Source organism: Pan troglodytes, chromosome 17, assembly GCF_028858775.2.
Source record: "Pan troglodytes isolate AG18354 chromosome 17, NHGRI_mPanTro3-v2.0_pri, whole genome shotgun sequence".
Classification (NCBI taxonomy): domain Eukaryota; kingdom Metazoa; phylum Chordata; class Mammalia; order Primates; family Hominidae; genus Pan; species Pan troglodytes.
This window is the reverse complement of record NC_072415.2, coordinates 46,387,716-46,406,544: the sequence shown is the minus strand read 5'-3', so window position 1 is coordinate 46,406,544 and position 18,829 is coordinate 46,387,716. Positions and strand designations below refer to the sequence as shown.

Here is an 18,829-nt window from a genome sequence, read left to right as displayed (position 1 = left end):
CAGAACTGGGCAATCTTCTATGACCCTTGCTAACTGAGCACAAAGACATGTTCTTTCTCCTTTCACCTGCTGACTACTGAATTATCTCCTTGCTGATATTGATCATCAAACTACTTTGAAGTCCACACCACAGTGTAGTTATTCTTCCAACCACTGCAAAGTAACCATCTCAGCTCTCAAGACAGTCAATCAATCTGATCAGCAGGCCTTGGGTCTCACTGTCCAGTTTAAGATAGCTGGATGCCGCCATTTGTGTTTGTAACAGGGGCAGCTTCTAACATTCACATTTTGTATAAAACCTTGGCATAGAACACATGTTGTAGTGAGTTACCCATGCATGGCTCAAAGGAAGAATGTGCAGGGGAGAAAGTATCGAAACTAAGACTTTCTAGTGGTGCTAATGGACCCAGAACTACTTTTGGTTGCTTACTCTGGAGCCAAAGATGCGAAACAGGTCCTCAGGGAGCAAAGGCCAAGGAACAATGGCAGGCAGCCCAGAGAGAGAGGGAAAGGTAGCCAGACTACATCGGTACTCCCCTTAAACAGACACATGCACATGTGTGCATCTAATCCTTTATAATAAGAACACTCAAACACTGGCTTAATTTAACTGAAAAATGTGTTTTTAGCTGTGTTATCTGAGTCTCTTATTACCATCTAAGGATTTTAAGTCTGGAAATGTGCATATATTTGTACACTCTTAGGATGGATGTTCATTCTTTTTATTGTTTTGGGGCAGAAAATCGGAAATATTTACAATGAAGGTAAAAGGGAAGAAACATTTGGTTCAACAAAAATAGCCTTGGCAGGCCTCAGGCTAGGCCTGTGTTCAACACCAGCACTTGCACATTTCCTAGGAGCTCCTGTCAGAATTATGGGGTCCACTCACTCCCCTCATTGCCTTTGTTAACTCCCTACAATGTGTGTGTGTATGTGTGCATATGCATGTGTGCATGTGTGTGTGTGTGTGTGTGTGTGTGTTGCAGAGGAGAGGGTTCCTGTACTGGAATCATAAACCATATAATGCTAGCCCTTCACATAACAGAGAAAGAAACTGGATCCCAAAGGAGTGGGATGGAGGGGCTCAGGAAGCTCATCTGGAGCTCCTAAGGTCTCTGGGATGACTGTACCTACCTTATAGGATTACTGAGAATTGTCATTGAGATAAAGCACTTTGTCTTTTTTCCTTAGCGCTGCTGGAGTACATTAGAAGACAATACTTAATCATTGTCATCTGTCTCTCTCCAACTCCACTGCCCCCCACCCCCACCCCAAACACTGGAGTACAGATTCTGTGAGAGCCTTTTTTCCTGATAACTGCAAGCACATAATTGATACTCAAATATGTGCTGAATAAATGGGTCCTATGTGAAGAATGTTTACAGTTGTGTCTGTTACATGATAGATACTCAAATATCAGTAGCTGTAATTGTAATGGTGGTGGTTGGTGGAGATACTCAGTTTACCCCCAGGTGGACCATCTGCACTGACTCCCCGGCCAGTCCTCTCTTAACCCAGATAAATAAATACACACAGAATCAATTGCTCAATACTTCTCCCCTCTTACTTTCCTAAATCTCCACATTAAATCTGAAGGAAAATAAGGTATTTAGCTCAGTGCCTCAGACATGGGTTGGTCTAACACGAAAACAGAAGCTCCTCACAGCATGTTCCATGTCTTTTCATATACTACATAAACACACTCAATGTGGATGCTTCTGCTATAAATAACAGTGGAAAGAGAGTTTGAGTTCTGTCAACCTATAGCTTCCACTACACTTTACACGATCTTCACAGATAGATATACTCTTAAGCAGAAAGTAGAGATGGGATCGCTTGAAAGGATGGCTGAACTTTTTTCCTGCTAATCATGCGTGATAGCAGGAATTCTTATGTTTAAGAAAATTCTTATGTTTAAGAATTATCAAATGAAAAATTGAACTACTTCAAAAGCTCTGCTGAGCCAAATTAGTGGGACCTGAGATTTAGGACAAATTTCAACATGAGTTATCCTCTCTGGTCACTTGCCTCACCCTCTGTGGGAGAGGCAAACCTGTTCACTCAAAAGGAAGGACCCCATACCCAGACAGCAGAGGGGTGTCAATCAATTTCCTGTCAACCACCACAGGGAAGACCTTAAGGAAAGGGAGTCTTCAATATGGCAAAATGACAAAGCAAGGCTCTCTAAGGGCTCCCATGAGCCTTTCTCTCTTCCTGCCAGGCCCTGGCCACCAGAAAGAGAAAGTGACTTCAAGGTGCAAGCAAAGAGAAGATGATCCAGTGGTCTGATATTAATACCATACCATGCCCCACAGATGAACTTGAATCCACCTTTTTATCTCAGGCCCTGAGCAAAAGTGCAACAGCCTGGGTCAAATGGAACATTTTACATTTTCCTTCTTCGGCCAGGCGCGGTGGCTCACGCCTGTAATCCCAGCACTTTGGGAGGCCGAGGCGGGTGGATCATGAGGTCAGGAGATGGAGACCATCCTGGCTAACACGGTGAAACCCAGTCTCTACTAAAAATACAAAAAATTAGCCAGGTGAGGTGGCGGGTGCCTGTAGTGCAACTACTCGGGAGGCTGAGGCAGAAGAATGGCATAACCCGGGAGGTGGAGCTTGCAGTGAGCCAAGATTGCACCACTGCACTCCAGCCTGGGCGACACAGCAAGACTCCGTCTAAAAAAAAAAAAAATTTAAAAACAAATTTCCTTCTTCATAAACACTGATCACTCCTTACGCTGGACTTTAACCCCTTTGGCTTTTATCCCTGCTAACTGGCCCACTCTTGGCCCCAGACCAAATTGCCCACACTGCAGAATGAAGCCTTCTGGTTAGCCCACGTGCAGCATGCATGATGTTTATATTTATAATGCAACCAAAGGAATTTGTTCTGGACAACTTCATTTGCTTTAGGTAGTAATGATTTTTGAGGACTGGGAGTTTATTTGTTGGTTTTATTGCTGATTCCTTAAAACTGACAGTTTTCATTATCCGAAAGAAACTATTCAAAAAGACAACTGCTTATACGTCCACTCATCCCTGCTGAGGAATGAGTCTAAAGCCACTTTGAGAAGTAAAATTTATGATTTATAAACTTGTGCACAAATGGATATGCTCAGTTTACCCTAAATCACCTCTGGCACCTGTCTGCTCTCTCACCCAGTTGAGAGGGAACTGGAGAGCTGCTCCTAAACCCACTAGATGGAAACACACCTGGAAGTAATGTTGCTCTCTGCAGAACACCATGGTATATTTATATGTTTAATTCCATCATAGGATTCAGGAACAATTTTACTAGCAGTAAAATAGGATGATGTTATATGTACGCATTATAAAATCACAGCCAAGACCACACGAGTCCATAAAGAAACATGCTATTGAGCCACACATGATAAGCTATTTCTGAGTTTTTCCATTAGTGCCATTCCTTTTTTTTTTTTCAGCTGCTAGTGCTCAGCAGCAGACAGACAACAGCAGTTGCCAAAGGTTTAAGAAATTGTATAGACAAAAACCATAAAGCTGTCCAGGCACAGTGGCTCACGCCTGTAATCCCAGCACTTTGGGAGGCTGAGGCGGGTGGATCACGAGATCAGGAGATTGAGACTATTCCTGGCTAAAACGGTGAAAGCCCATCTCTACTAAAAATACAAAAAAATTAGCCAGGCATGGTGGTGGGCACCTGTAGTCCCAACTACTCGGGAGGCTGAGGCAGGAGAATGGCGTGAACCCGAGAGGCAGAGCTTGCAGTGAGCTGAGATCGTGACACTGCACTCCAGCCTGGGCAACAGAGTGAGACTCCATCTCAAAAACAAAACAAAACAAAGCAAAAACAAAAACAAAAACCATAAAGCTAAGAAGACAATTCATTAGCTGTTTTTATTATTATTATTATTATTTTTACTAATCAGGAAAAGGTGGCCATTGTTTTATCTTGATGGAGAGACTTGGTCTGACAGACGAGAATCTCTGGCTGGGGCTATGGATGGAGTCTTGGATATGGTATACAAAGGCCTGGGTTCATTTCAGGATCATGCCCTCATCCATCACAACATTCCCTTTATGGGATATGAAGTTCAAGGAAGGGAACTCCGAGCTGGAAGCTCAGCAAAGCCAAAGGAGAACCCAGGTCATGAGACGTTGGCCCCTATAACCCACACCCATAGCAAGGGCCCTGGGGTTACCTGAAGCTTAGGACAGCAAGATGAAGAGTTTGTTAGTTGTCCTCAAGCAACCGCCAGAGTTAGGAGATGAAACACAAATCCTCCAAGGATGAAGGAGAGAAGCTGCTGCCTACCAGCTGCCAAAACACACACTGCTGACCTTATACCTAATTGACTGGCCTTGGAAAAGCTAGACCTGGTTTCTGTGAAATCGGCATTCCTTATCAAGGATTCTGGGCCGGCCCCATGATCTACTCTTGACCATAAGGGTCTTTCTACCTAGCAGCAGAGGGCAACATTTTGTGGCAGAAGAAACTTGCCTCAGCCTGGGAAACACCTTCCAGACTCACAGCCCCCGTCCATGTACTAGAGTTTGCCTCCCTAACACACCCCCAACAAAGAGACCTCGAGTTGCCTCCTTGCCTGCCATCAGCCATGCCTAGTGCCGACATCTATCTGCATGTTCAAGGGTATAGGAGCCCCAGTTAAAGGTCCTGGATGCTTTTCATTAACTTTCATTTAAACTTCTAAAATAACTCAAGCTACTTTCTTTCACATTTGGATTCAGCATTCAAAGGTGGGTCTGAGTAATGCTAAATCACAGACACAACTGGCCAGGCGCGCTGGCTCACGCCTGTAATCCCAGCACTTTGGGAGGCCGAGGCAGGTGGATCACAAGGTCAGGAGATTGAGACCATACTGGCTAACACGGTGATACCCTGTCTCTACTAAAAATACTAAAAAAAAAAAAAAAAAAAAATTAGCTGGGCATGGTGGTGGGCACCTGTAGTCCCAGCCACTCGGGAGGCTGAGGCAGGAGAATGGCGTGAACCCACGAGGTGGAGCTTGCAGTGAGCCGAGATCGCGCCACTGCACTCCAGCCTGGGCGACGGAGCAAGACTCCGTCTCAAAAACAAAAGACAAAAAACAAAAACAAAAAAAAATCACAGACACAAATGGTTTGAATCAAAAGTGCAATTTAGGCCCCTCGTTTCTTCCCGACACATCCTGGCTGGTTTATGCATAGTGTGCACGCACACACACACACAACTATAAGGAAATATACCAACAGGTTAACAGTGATTATCTTTGTTGAAACTAGAGGTGAATTTTTATTGTCTTCTTTAAACTTTTCCCAAGTTTTTATGATTGTAACAGTAGTATTACAGTTATAATCATAAAAAGAAAAAGTATTGTCAAGTTTTTGTTCTTGAGTCTTTGTGGGGATGATGATAATAATACCTGAGTCCTACTGGGGAAGAAAACAAACAACAAAAGACAAAAGGAGAAAAATCATTTTAATTGGGAAGCATTTTAATTCCAGGCTTCCCAATATCACGGGGTCCACAGCACGTTACACAGTAAACCAGAGCAGAAGCTCGTTCTTCGCCACGTGTTTGCAGCATGCCTGCTGGCTCTGGGCCAGCTGGAGTGCTGGGACACCACTCTGGGAGACAGAGACCCCATCCTTGAGCAGGCAACCCCGACTTGGAGAGACAGGGATGGGCAACACCACCACAGCAGAGAAGAGGTGCATACATGGGCTTTAAAAGCACATGCCCAAGGTAAGGGGGTGGGGGTACAGCTGAGGTGGGAGAAGGGGGTGGCAGCTGGGCAGGAGTTGAAGGGTGAAGGGTCCCCTTAGCCAGGGGACTGACTTTATGCTATAAGCACTGGGAAGCCACTGGCAGGTTTTGCATGTGACCGAACTGTTTGGGAGGGTGGCCAGGAGCATAGGTTAAACCTAGTGAGGGCCTGAGTAAGGCAGAGCAGGGGATGGAGGAGAGGAAGGGAGAAGGTTCTAGAAACATCTGGGGGTCATAAGCAATGAAGCGTAGAGGGGAGGGGAGGAAGGAGCCAGGGCAACCCTGAACAAGACAGGAAGAACAGGAGGAGGAGCTAGACTTCTGTGTTTCGGTGGCAGGAGCTGGGTAGAGGCAAAGACAAGCTCAGGATCTGACCTCTCCCAGGTAAGCTCATGAGCACTTTTCTTTCATTATCAAACCCCATTCCGGCCCTAAGCTTTGTGTGCTTACTATCCTAAAAAATGTTTCTTGCAGTGGGAAGTCCACATCTCGGGAATTCTGTTAATTCTTATATCTGTCTCAAGCATGTACAACACAGAAGCCTCCCTACATTAGACACCTTCACCTTCACGACATAAGGGGGCAGGGACTACTCACCTCTTTTCGTGTCAACAGCAGTGACAGCCTGAATTAGGAGAGGTGCGTTGGACTCCGAGTACTCTACAAAGACGAGCAGCAGCTTCAGGGCTGTCTTCACCACCAGGCGGAACTGGTAGAAGAGATAAAACCATCACATCACTGCCAACAAGGCCCTGTGCACCTGAGAGCATCTTCCTAACCGCAGCGGGCACCCAGCGCTTCCTAGATGAGACGCTCTCAGCAATTACACAGATTCCTTCACAGATCCTCACAATCGCTCATTAGACACCTCAGAAGGCAGGTGTTAGTACCATCCCCACTGTGCAGATGAGGAAACTGAGGTACAAAGTTCCCTGCCTGCAGTCACGCAGTAAAAAACAGCACCAGGACATGAACCCAGGACATATGGCTCCAGAACTCACACCTGGCAACTCTCAAACACGAGCATTTGCTGAATCGATTACGTCTTCGTTTTACCCCAACTATAACATTGTGAGGTAGACATAAGCACCATTCTTATTTTTCTGGTGAAGAAGCAGAAACAGCAGGTTAAACAAGTCATCCAAAGTCATAACAGCCAGCTTAGGTGGAAGGGAACCGGAACCATGTACCCCATTCTTAAAGCCAAGCAGAGAAGGCCGCCTGGAGCCATAGAACCCCTACTCCCTGGATCCAGGGCTCAGCATTTGCCAGGAGCCGCATGAAGCCCAGAGGCCTTCCCTCACACAGGCAGAAGCCCTCCCTCAGTATGCACCCTCGGGGAGGTCACAGGTTATTCACCTACAGAAAACCCCAAACCTCCCAACTGAAGCTGCCACAGATTCCTAACCCCAGCTTTACCAGCCCTGGGGCTGCGGCAGCCTTGGGGTCTCCGGGTCAGCCTCCGGGGCCCCTTAGGTGCTGCTGCAGGGACTTGCCCACAATTTTGCCCTTGACTCCACTTCCTTCCAAAAGCCTCCTCCTAAAGGAACTCATACACCTCCTGCAAATGGATTCAAACTGTGCAGCCGAGAAACAGCAAGGTTGCCTCGGGCTGTACATTCCACCCCAAGCTGCTGGCTTGTCAGTGGCCCCATCCCGCTATGGGCAAAATGCGCTTTGAGGGGGCTTATTTGCACTGTGGCTGCAGGGCCTGGAATGGCACTTGGCACAGAGGGAGCTGGAAGGTGTTTGTTGACTGAATAAATCAGTCAGTGACCAGGTCAATCAATCCATGACCTCTCGCCCACTCCTTGAGACTGTATCACTGGTTGTGGCAAATCAGCTCCAGCTACTTCCTGTGTTCTGCAGCCCAGGGAAGATTCTGTCCCTCTCAGACACATCTGCCCACATCACAGTGTTAGGGGACATGGGTAGAATTTATAGGTAAATTTGGGGGATCCCAAAGAGGGGACTGTGTTGTGCAGTCCACAGGGAATAGCTTAAAAACACCACTCACCCCAAGTCATTCATCCACATTCATGCAACCCCTTTACCCCCTTGCTTCCCTCTCCTCTGCTGTCATACCTACCAAGCACACCATTTGTCTTTTCCTCAATTCCACATCTCTCTCCAGCCAGTGCCCAGGTGCTCAGCTCCCCTATATGAGGAAACTTCTTCAAAGAGGTGCTACAGCCCCTGGCTCCACCTCCTAACTTCCCACTGACTCATCACCCCAATTTGATAGGACTTCCATCACCACCACTCGGATTACTTGTCCAGGTCACCAGTGGCCTCCATGGTATCAAATCCAGTGGTTACTTCTCTGCCCATTTTTGCTCAACTCTCAGCACCATGTGACAACTAACTGCTCTCTCCAAAAACAACTTCCTCTGCCTCTGGGCAACCAAAGTCTCCTGAGTGGCTCCTTTTTTTTCATTGGTTCTTTTTGGGTGCTCAGTCTCTCAGTGTGGGAAGACCTCTGAGTTCACTCCTCTTTACTCTCCTTCTCTCTCTTTCCACACTCTCTCTAGGTGAGTTAATCCAGTGCCCTGGTTTGAAAGTCCATCTAAGATCAGATGCTAAATATTGCACTCCAGGCCTGACCAAACTCCTGAGCAGGCATCATATAATCTCCTGACATCTCCACTCAGATGCTAACAGATTCACTGTGGCCAAAACAGAACTCTCAATTTTCATTCATGCTTACCCCCTTCCACCTACCACTCCTAGCCTGCTCCCTCCAAAGCCCCCACCTCAGGACAAAGCCCCACCACCCTAAACACTGGGAAGGGTTTGCCTGCACTTCCCTCACCCCATCTGCACAGCAAATCCACCCATCCGTGCTGGAAGCGCCTAAGTGCTCTGGCCTGGTCCTTCTGAAGTCCATTCTCCAAACCGCAGCCAGAGTGAACACTGCACCCTCCTTCTCTCAAGCCTCAATCACTCCCCATCATGCCCAGGGTGCTGCCTGTCCCAGCAGGCTTTCTGTGCTGGCCTCCGCCAAGCCCTCTGATCTCCTTTCTTGACACCCCCTCTCCGGCCCAGTGCGCTTCACATGCTAAGCTCTACAGTTGTGTGAGCGTTTTTCACACAGCAGAGTTCATCCATGATTCAGGGTCTTCTCACTGGTTATTCCTTCTGCCTGAAAGCCACCTGGAACCAGTCATCACAGGACTGACCTCATCCTTCAGATCACGGAAATTCTCATTATAGAAAATGCCTTCCTGACTCTTTTACCTAAAGGAGCCCCTTGGTCACTATCACATCACCCTGATTTATTTATTTATTTTTTGAGATGGAGTCTTGTTCTCTTGCCCAGGCTGGAGTCAAGTGGTGCAATCTCAGCTCACTGCAATCTCCACCTCCCAGGTTCAAGTGATTCTCCTGCCTCAGCCTCCTGAATAGCTGGGACTACAGGTGCGCACCACCACGCCTGGCTGATTTTTGTATTTTGGGTGTTTCGCCATTTTGGCCAGGCTGGTCCTGAACTCCTGACTTCAGGTGATCTGCCGGCCTCGGCCTCTCAAAGTGCTGGGATTACAGGCATGAGCCATCGTGCCCAGCCACCTTGTTTCATTTGAGACAGGGTCTCATTCTGTCACCCAGGCTGGAGTGTGGTGGTGTAAGCACAGTGCACTGCAGCCTCAAACTCCTGGGCTGAAGTCATCCTCCCACCTCAGCCTCTCGAGTAACTGGACTATAGGTACGTGCCACCACATCTGGTTAATTTTCTTTAAATTTTTTTTGTAGAGATAGTGTCTCTCTGTGTTGCCCAGACTGGTCTTAAACTCCTGGGATCCAGCAAACCTCTCACCTCAGCCTCCCAAAGTGCTAGGATTTCAGGCATGAGCCACTACACTCGGCTTTTCTATCCACGTCCTTTATCATGACCTGAAATTGCTACAGACACTTGTTCACCTACTATATGCCTCTGTTGCCTCTAAGAACGTAAGCTTCACAGCAGCGAAGAGGCTTTATCTGACCCATGAGAAGCTGTTCAGTCAGCATATGTGTGAAGGGTAGGCCAGCCCGTCCTCTGAATCCATCCCCCTATGCTGTGTGGAGTGAGCCCTCCAAGCCCCCAGCCTCCCTTTCTCACCTCGTAGTAGCCTCCAGCAAAGCCAAGCCCCCCCTCCGCCCCAACCATTGCGATGAGGGCAAGTCATGCCCTGGGCTGCCATTCTGGAGGTAACCTCCTCCCCACACAGGGAGCTGAGTACTTTAGAGTGCTGGGAACTCTTCAGAGAGTATCTGCCCTCATAACTTGAGGCCCACGATTGCTCCTCTGCTTCTATTCTGTAGGAATAGACTACATTCCAGTGTATTTTTCTCAACTACACAGTTGGAGGTTGAAGGGGAAGGTATGGCATCACGAGTTGTGCTTTGTACGTTTAGGGCTGAAGAAATTTCTTCAAGTAAATAAAAAGACCTAGCAAGTTCAGGCTTGGCAACTTCCTCAGTGGGTGGACTATTATTATGTGGTTTAAGCCTCTAAATGCCTTCCCAGGAAAGAACCTGGCTGCTGCCCAACCCACTCCCCCCATTAGCTGGTCTCAGCAGGGCCCCTTAGCCCACCTCACAGAGGCTCCCTCTGAGTATCTCTGTGGTCAAGGGGCCTTGACCGATACGGTCTCAGGCACCCAGAATCCCTAAGCCATTCTCCTACATGTGGCTCTCTAATTAAGAAACCACTGTTTTCTAGTAAAGCCTCCTTTTTCTATTGGTCTCAACATGCCTATTCCTGTCTTTCTCTCCTCTGTGATACAGGCTCTGTTTGGAGCTTTTTTAGCACCGTAATTTGTTTTTTTAAAAAAATCCCCAAACATCTTCTGATGCATAATTTTAGGTTTCTATGAATTTGGCTTCTATTGAGTTTAAGTTTATGTGGATGTACTTTTGGAAGCTTTACTATGTAAATTAATAATAAGCATATTAGTTAAATCACTTTAGGAAAAAAGAGCACTAGAACACTAATTTTGTAGAAATGCATGGTACTAATTTCAAGCACGTACTAACTCATCGTCAATATATGTCCTGCAGGATCCTCCTCAGAAGTACCTTACTAGCATTACTGCATCAACTTGAAAGTAAAAAAGGTACATTCCATCAAAAGAATTCTATGAGCCAACCTCATTAATCCAGAAATCACTTACTCTGATGCCCTCATGTATCTGGAATGCAGTCAAAACCCTTGGAAGCTTGGAACAGCCACAGTGGAGGCCACACACCCTCTCCAAGTCCAAAGACACTGCTCATCCCATAGCTCTTAAAAATCCACCCTTGGTGCCCCTTGCGCTTATGTTAGACACATTTTATAATAAAGGGAGTGGATATTAAGATTCACAGCCCACATCTGCCGAGAAGAGGCAAATCGGGGAGGATAATGACGGAGAAGGAGAGGCAGGCCCAGTGTGGCAGCAAGAGAGAGTGTCACAAACGAGGCGAGTGGAACAAGCTGCAAGGATGCCAGAGCACACACCACAGTGTGGCCCAGACATGTCAGCAAAGCATCACTCCAATCTGAACTGTCTGATTTCCAGCTCTGCCTGGCATGCCTTCACGTGGTAACGAAGGGTTTCACTACAACTTACAGGCTCAAGCACCTGCCCATTTGTCCAGCACCGAGAGAAATCAATTGGAATTGATTCTCATTCTTATGGAGCATCCAAGGCCATGGAAGACACAGCAGTCACAAAGCAGTCACACAGGAGTATAGGGCAACAAGCAGGCAGCATCAGCATCAGTGGTCTCAAGACAACCAAGCTGGTGGGGAGGGAGTAGATTCCCTGTCTCTGGAGGCTCTGCACGGCCACTTACTAAGGCCTTTGCAGAAGGAGTTCAGAGCCTGCAGAGGGTGGACTGGCTGACCCCATGTAAGGTCCCTGAGAATCCAAGATTCTCTGCTTCTACTTTCAACAGCGTCTTGAGTGCCGGGTTGCTGAGGACAGATGCAAACAGAGAGCTTTCTTAGAGGACAGCTCCGGCATTGTAGATGAGAGCAAGGCTCAGAACTGGATCCAGCCAGCCCTTTCCAGCTTCCATGGAGCAAAAGAACCATGTGATGGCTTTTGGGGTCCTGTTCACACAAACAACCTCACTTTCTTTGGGCTGGAGAAACACACTGGAGCTCTAGATCCAGCCTTTGGGCTTTCTGTTACCTACATTTTCTTTAATTACAATCTAGGAAATACTAGTATTCCATTTTTAGTTGTCTGTTATAATAAAGACTATGTTTATGTTGTTCTAAAGCATGCAGCTAAATCACAGTATATAACAGAAATCTGAAATAATCCCCTTGCATACGGGGGGTGCAAAAGCAGGAATATACAGATGGCTGTGAATTGTTGCATATTTCATAATGATTTAGCACATTTTGGGGGTTACTGAGCTAAGCTTTACTTTCTATTGCAGCTATCATTTTGCACTCTCAAAATAAAGGCTAAAAGCCTTCAGAGGACCAGAGATTCCTCTTGACCCAAGGAAGTAACATTTGTCAAGTCAAGCCTCAGTCCAGGGATTGAACCTCCATATTCCATAAATAACACAGGGCTCAATGTCAGCTCTGCGACAGGGAGGCTGGGCTGGAGGGAAGGGTAGCAGGATGGTGTCAACAAAGAGCCTTGTTCTTGCTGTTGTTTTATTTTCTAGGTCAACCCACAGGAAGAGTGTGGAGTTGCCTGTACAGAACCTGTGTATCTAGATTTCAGATAAAATGTAATCACCAAATATGTGGGAAGGTAATAAAAAGACAGTTTCTTAATACTTTTACACGTAAAAACAAACTGGAAGTCCTTTCATCTTTTATTGCACTTACAGAAATACAAGAACTATACTTAGCAGGTCAAATATGCTGCTCATTAAGCAAAAATAAAAGAATTCCAAAAAATCTTCAAATTCCTAATTTCTCTTCTAAAAATTCAACAGCCAAAAAAGAAAACAATTTCCAAACCTCAAGATTGAAATTACAAAGGGGGCTGGAAAACCATGCTTCATTTTATTTGTTTCATTTTCCACTAAAACATCATAAATATATGTTATATAAACGGATGCTGGTTATTAAAACCGAATTCGAAAGTGGTAAGGTAACTTGATCTATAAAGCTTTACCACATTGTTTACAAGCTCATCAGCACTTTAGAATATATAAGTATTACTATAAAGAAAAAAAGATCTCAAGTGACTTAGGATACAAACTCTTTATTTAAACATTGTATCTCAATGCCATATACTTAAGCTCAGAATTTCTGAGCAAGCAGCTCAGAGTGTGCCCTAAAGCCTTCGTAACTGGTTATCAAACAATCCAACAGACATCCCAGCCTCCAAATCTCTCCCTTCCCGACTTCTAACAGGTTATCTGTAACATGAGGTGTATATTACCAGAAATAAAGTATAGGCCCAAACATATTAACTAAGTACAGAACTCTGGGTCTTGTTTTGCAGGTGTCCTTCAAGGGAGAGTGTGGAGACTGGTTGGCACATCCACCAGAACAGGAAGTCATGTGCACCAAACCCATGTGGTCCAGCCTCAGGGCCTGATGGCCAACCTGCTTATGACACAATGCAATTTGCAGAAGGTATAGTAACCAAGTGTAAGGCTGGGTAGCCCTTAGGATTTTACTAGCGAGCAGGAAATCTTACAGAATGTAAAATATAGCAGACAACTCAAAATAATTAAAAATAACAACAAATAGTGCTACAAATTGGCATTTTCTTTTCTTTTTTTTTTTTTTTTCCAGCACCAGGCTGGAGTGCAATGGCGCGATCTCAGCTCACAGCAACCTCCACCTCGAGGGTTCAAGCAATTCTCCTGCCTCAGCCTCCTGAGTAGCTAGGATTACAGGCATGCACCACCAAGCCCAGCTAATTTTGTATTTTTAGTAGACATGGGGTTTCTCCATATTGGTCAGGCTGGTCTCAAACTCCTGACCTCAGATGATCCACCCTCCTCAACCTCCCAAAGTGCTAGGATTACAGGCGTGAGCCACCGTGCCTGGCTGGCATTTTCTCTATTGAGATAAAATTCTGGGGCTTAGATGAAGGTTTTGTTACCCCGGAAATCGCCTACATGACCAAGTGAATTTCTATCCTACCTTAACTCTGGTTACCTTTGGGAAATACGATGCCTGAGGTCAGAAGTTCCCCCTCCTGACTAAACTGGCTCTGACTGCTGGGATCCAGGGTGGCCGCTCACTTGGCCTCTGAAGAGTTTCTAACTTCATTATCATCTAACTCTCATGCAAAAGGACACTTCCACCAGCACCCTGACAGTTGATAATCACCATGACAACGAGAAGAAACCATAAAAGGACAAAAAGAAAAGTGGCATTCCAGTTTGAGAAGTTCCCCCCACCATCTCCAGAAAAGACATGACTATTCCTTCCCTTGCTTTTAATGCCCCAACCCCTTCATTAAAGATGCCCTGTATCTGTGACTTCCCCACTCCCTCGAACTGAGGAGCTGATTTGTGAACCACGCTTCCACTTCTCAATTCCATGGCCATCGAATAAAGCCTGTACTGCTTGGTGCTCACTTTTGGTTTTGTGTATTGGCTTCACAGCACCAATCAGGGAAAGACCCCCATTTTTGGGGACTGGCTTTGTCAGTAAGAGCTTCTTTAAAGAACCATTAATAAAAGTGGACAAGAGTCAGAAAACATCCACTTGGCTAACTTTCTCTTCAGATATTCAAGGTAATTATGAATAATTGACAAAATGTAACACGCAGCCAGGCACGGTGGCTCATGTCTGTAATCCCAGCACTTTGCGGGCCCAAGGTGGGAGGATCACGAGGTCAGGAGTTCAGCCTGACCAACATGGTGGAATCTGTCTCTACTAAAAACACAAAAATTAGCTGGGCATGGTGGTGCATGCCTGTAATCCCAGCTACTCAGGTGGCTGAGGCAGGAGAATCGCTTGAAGCCAGGAGGCGGAGGTTGCAGTGAGCCGAGATCGTGCCACTGCACTCCAGCCTGGGCGACAGAGTGAGACTCTGTCTCAAAAAAAAAAAAAGTAACATGCACATCTTTTATTGTTTACTAAGGAATACCAAAATCCCTGCACTAAGATATTGCCCGAAGGAGCATCTTGATAGTATATGCAGAATGAAATTTGTGGTTGAGGGAAATCAACAAGATTGGGTACTTTTCCAGTTGGCAGCATTCCCATTTTCAAATACAAAACTTCACATTCTAAGGAGGCTATGTAACTTGTCGCATAGCCCATTTCTGGAAGAAGTTTAAGAAAAACCCAGGTCAATCTGATTCTTTCCACTATACTATGGAGGTTCCCATCTTTCACTCTGGTGCAAAAACTTAAGCCTTGGGAAAATGTGACAAATATTATCTTCTGAGTAACAATAAAGGTGAAAGAACTCTCTTAAGTAAATAACCAGCCCTGGAAACAAGAAAATGAACAGCTAAAACCCAGGTTTCGCAAATGTGCTGTTAGAAGAGTGTGGCAGGCAGCTCACATCTCTTTGGAGTAGGGGGAGAAGGGCTGGCAGATGGGGGCTAGAGTAGAGAGTGGCAGAACCCTGCAGGCTCCCAGAAGCCTGTGCTGCTTCTGGTACCCTTGCTCATCCAACTCTCCTAGAAAAGGGTAGAACATCTCTCTGGAAGGAACAGCATGCTGCCTACTTCGGTGTTTCTGCATTTTCCTAAATGTTCTTCCAGATTAGAGCCACCCACTTCTACTCTTCCTCCAACTGCTAAAACTCAGCTGGTTGCCCTGGGCTACAGGGGCAGAAGAGTCAAAGGTGCACCCTTAGTTTCTGCTTCTTGCGTTCACAAGAATAATGTCTTTGTAAGTTAAAATTCTGGTTTATCAGCAAGCCTCTTAAGAATTGAGGAACCACAATCAGCTCCCTGAAGATGATCATCTCAGAGTGAATGGGAGAAACTGCTGTTTAGCCCTGTGTCTGGAGACCTGTCTGGACAGTGGGGCCCCCTCAGCCTGCTGCCCTCTTTGAGGCCTGGCCTGAATCACTTCTCTCTCACTCGGAGGTCTTCCTAAAACAATAACTAGTAAAACTTGCTTTTTCCCCTTTTTTCTCCTACTGAGATTATTCTCACATGGGGGACTCTAACATACCAAATCAGTGAGAATGAGTGTTCTGGGTATGCACAGCCAAGTGGCCGGTAGAAGAGCAACAGCCCTAATGAAGAAGCTGGCACTTTATACCCACAATGACTCCAACACAAATATTACATGACTATGCCATTAAAACCCATGGAATTTTAGAAATCTCATCTAATATAATGTTGATAAACATGCAAAAATTCAAACACAACCTCATTCACTAAACATATTTTTATGCCATTAGAAACAAAACTCTTTAAACACAGCACAGCATTGGAAACAATTCGATTAACAAGATGAGAAAAGTCGAATGAATAATAGTACATTCATATGACTGTATATTATGTAGGCATTAAATATTGTAGTTTAAAAATTTTGTAGTAACAAAGGAAATGCTTATAATATACTCAGAGTTAATTTTGTAAGAAAAATTTAAAAAATCAGAAGAAAAGGTACCAAAAAATGATGATCTTTATGTGGTAGTGTTTCTAGGTAATTTTTATTTTACTTTTTTTGTATTTCTAAAGTTTTATACAAAGACAGTATGTTATTTTTGTAATCACAAAAAATTCAGTAAATGTTTTAAAAAGTTATTTTTTATTATCAAGATTTCCATATTATACCAGTAAACTTTAGCTATTTTAGTTTTTTGATAAGGGGTCTATGTGTTATTCAAGCTGATCATGAACTGGGATCCAGGGATCTTCCTGTCTCAGCCTCCCGATAGCTGGGACTACAGGCCACCATGCCCAGTTGCCATATTTTTTCTTTAATCTGTTATCATTAACTGAATTATAAAAAAATTAGTCTTAATTGAATTTCTATTAGTGAAATATATTTCAATTCAATTAATGTGGGAATTATAAACACAACATCCAATATCAAGGATGGATTTCAGACAATAGTGCAATTCAAGGAACTAACTATAATGTTCTAGTAACTCCCTTTGCCTGGACCATATAGAATTTGCTGGCTGAGTACATCTTATCACTGCAATATATCACTGCAATATATTGCAGTATATTCACAGTGTTTTTATAATATTAACAATTGGACTTCTGGCTTCCAGCTGGAAAGATGTCGAGTGTCACTCCCAACCTAATAATTAGAGAGAGACAAACAATCTTTCACACCATAACTTTTCTTGAGCCCATGATATACCTGGGGTTGCAGGAAAACCAAGTAGCCTGAAATTTAGGGAGGGAGAGTGTTCTATCCACCCAGAAAGGGTGAGAGGCCAGCAATGGACTATCATCTGAGGCAGGGTAGGGGAGGAAAATGAAGCCTTTTATACAAAGCAGCAGGAAAAACTCAGGCTGGGCATGCTGGCTCACGCCTGTATTCTTAGCACTTTGGGAGGCCAAGATGGGAGAATCACTTAAGCTCAGGAGTTTCAGACCAGACTGGGCAACATGGTGAAACCCCATCTCCATTCAAAACACAGAAAATTAGCTGGGTGTGGTGGTGTGTTCCCTGTGGTCCCAGCTACTCAGGAGGCTGAGGTAGGAGGATTGCTTGAGCCTGGGCTGTTGAGGCTGCAGTGAGCCGAGACTGTGTCACTATACTCCAGCCTGGGTGACAGAGTGAGACTCCATCTCAAAATAATAATAATAGTAATAATAATAATAATTAAACAATAAAACCTCAGATAATAGTTTTAGCAAATTGTCAAATGTCAACTGTGGGCTACCATGAGAGCATAAACCCCTTGGAACTGCAGACACAAAGGGATTTGGCAGCCACCAGTAGGCTGCTCTCCACGGCACTCACAAAGAAGCTGGGGGCAGGGCTGGGACCTAAGAAACTTTCCCAATAGTGCAGGCCTGGCGGTGCACAGCCACACAGCAGGCAGAACAGCAACAACCCTAAAGGAGGAAGGGAGCAGCCAGCACTGTGAAAAGGCGGGAAACCCCAGCCAGAGGCTTCTCCTCTTTGAGACAAAAGCCTTAAGCCACAGGGAAGGTCAACAAGGTAGGGGAGGAGAAGGGAAAAGAATAAAACCCTGTACTCCTAGGGCAGGGGCAGGAAACCATACTGGGCATCTCCTCTTGCTTAGGGTTTTACGTCTTCTTCACTATTATCACTCCCATTTTGTAGATGAAAAAGCAACCCACCCCAAGGATGGTGCAGGCGTGTGTGACCCCAAAGCTCTGGCACTGACTGTCAGATGCAGCATATCTTGATTCCAGGAAGGCCTTGTGACCCCAATGAAGAAACACAGCTGGATGGTCAGAGTTCAACAGCTTCCCACTAATTGCACAATGACCCTAAAATGCCCTGACTGATCAGTGTCAACCTGCAGGCTGCACTGGTTTATGCATTCCTTGTCTCTGTCCCAGTAGACATTTTCATCAATGGCATGGAAGATCTGCTTATTCATTTTTTGTTAAATAAAATTAGCACTAACAGTTAATAAGAGAAATAAGCAAAACAGAACTCTTAATTATCTTGAGGCTGGAACTCTGGCCCACAATCAATGGGGGGGAAAATGCAAGGCCCTGAATTTAAACGTGAATCAATCAATCGCAGACACGCAGAATGGAAGAAACTGGCAGATAAAAATGTGTGACAAAAATCCGGAAGGCTTAGTGGATTACCGGTTCAAACTGAGGCAACACCCAGGGCTGCTGCTAAAAGATGTAATATATCAGAGGTGGGATTTGTGGAAGAATGATATCGTATCCCAGCTACCATATTACTATTCTTTGTACTACATGAACAGAAGAGTTGGTAACCAGTATGATGAGGAGCTGAAAATTATATCCCTGAGTACCATCTGTAGTAGCCATCAAGTTTAGCTTGGACAGGGTTCACATGGTAACTGCCTGTAAATACTCAATGAGCTTCCACAGCAAGTCAGAGTGTCTTGTTCAACAAAACAATGCACAAGCATTTGGTTAATGACAGGTAATGCATGTCCCAAAAAGGAAGGCTTTCCACCAATTCCAGCATGCAACAGTATTCCTGGGCAACCTAGGCAAATGATTTGATGATCCCTCTGCCTC

At 45.2% G+C, this 18,829-nt stretch overlaps 1 protein-coding gene across 13 annotated transcripts in view; it reads right to left on the bottom strand.

Annotated features, from left to right (window-relative positions):
- The window catches only part of FHOD3 (formin homology 2 domain containing 3), a 483,155-nt gene that overhangs the window by 178,506 nt on the left and 285,820 nt on the right, over window positions 1-18,829 (bottom strand). For all 13 annotated transcript variants that reach the window (XM_016933551.3, XM_016933549.3, XM_016933541.3 and 10 more), the window contains one exon: window positions 6,347-6,458. In XM_016933551.3, coding sequence (XP_016789040.1) covers window positions 6,347-6,458 — 112 coding nt within the window. The remainder of the gene's footprint in view (window positions 1-6,346; window positions 6,459-18,829) is intronic.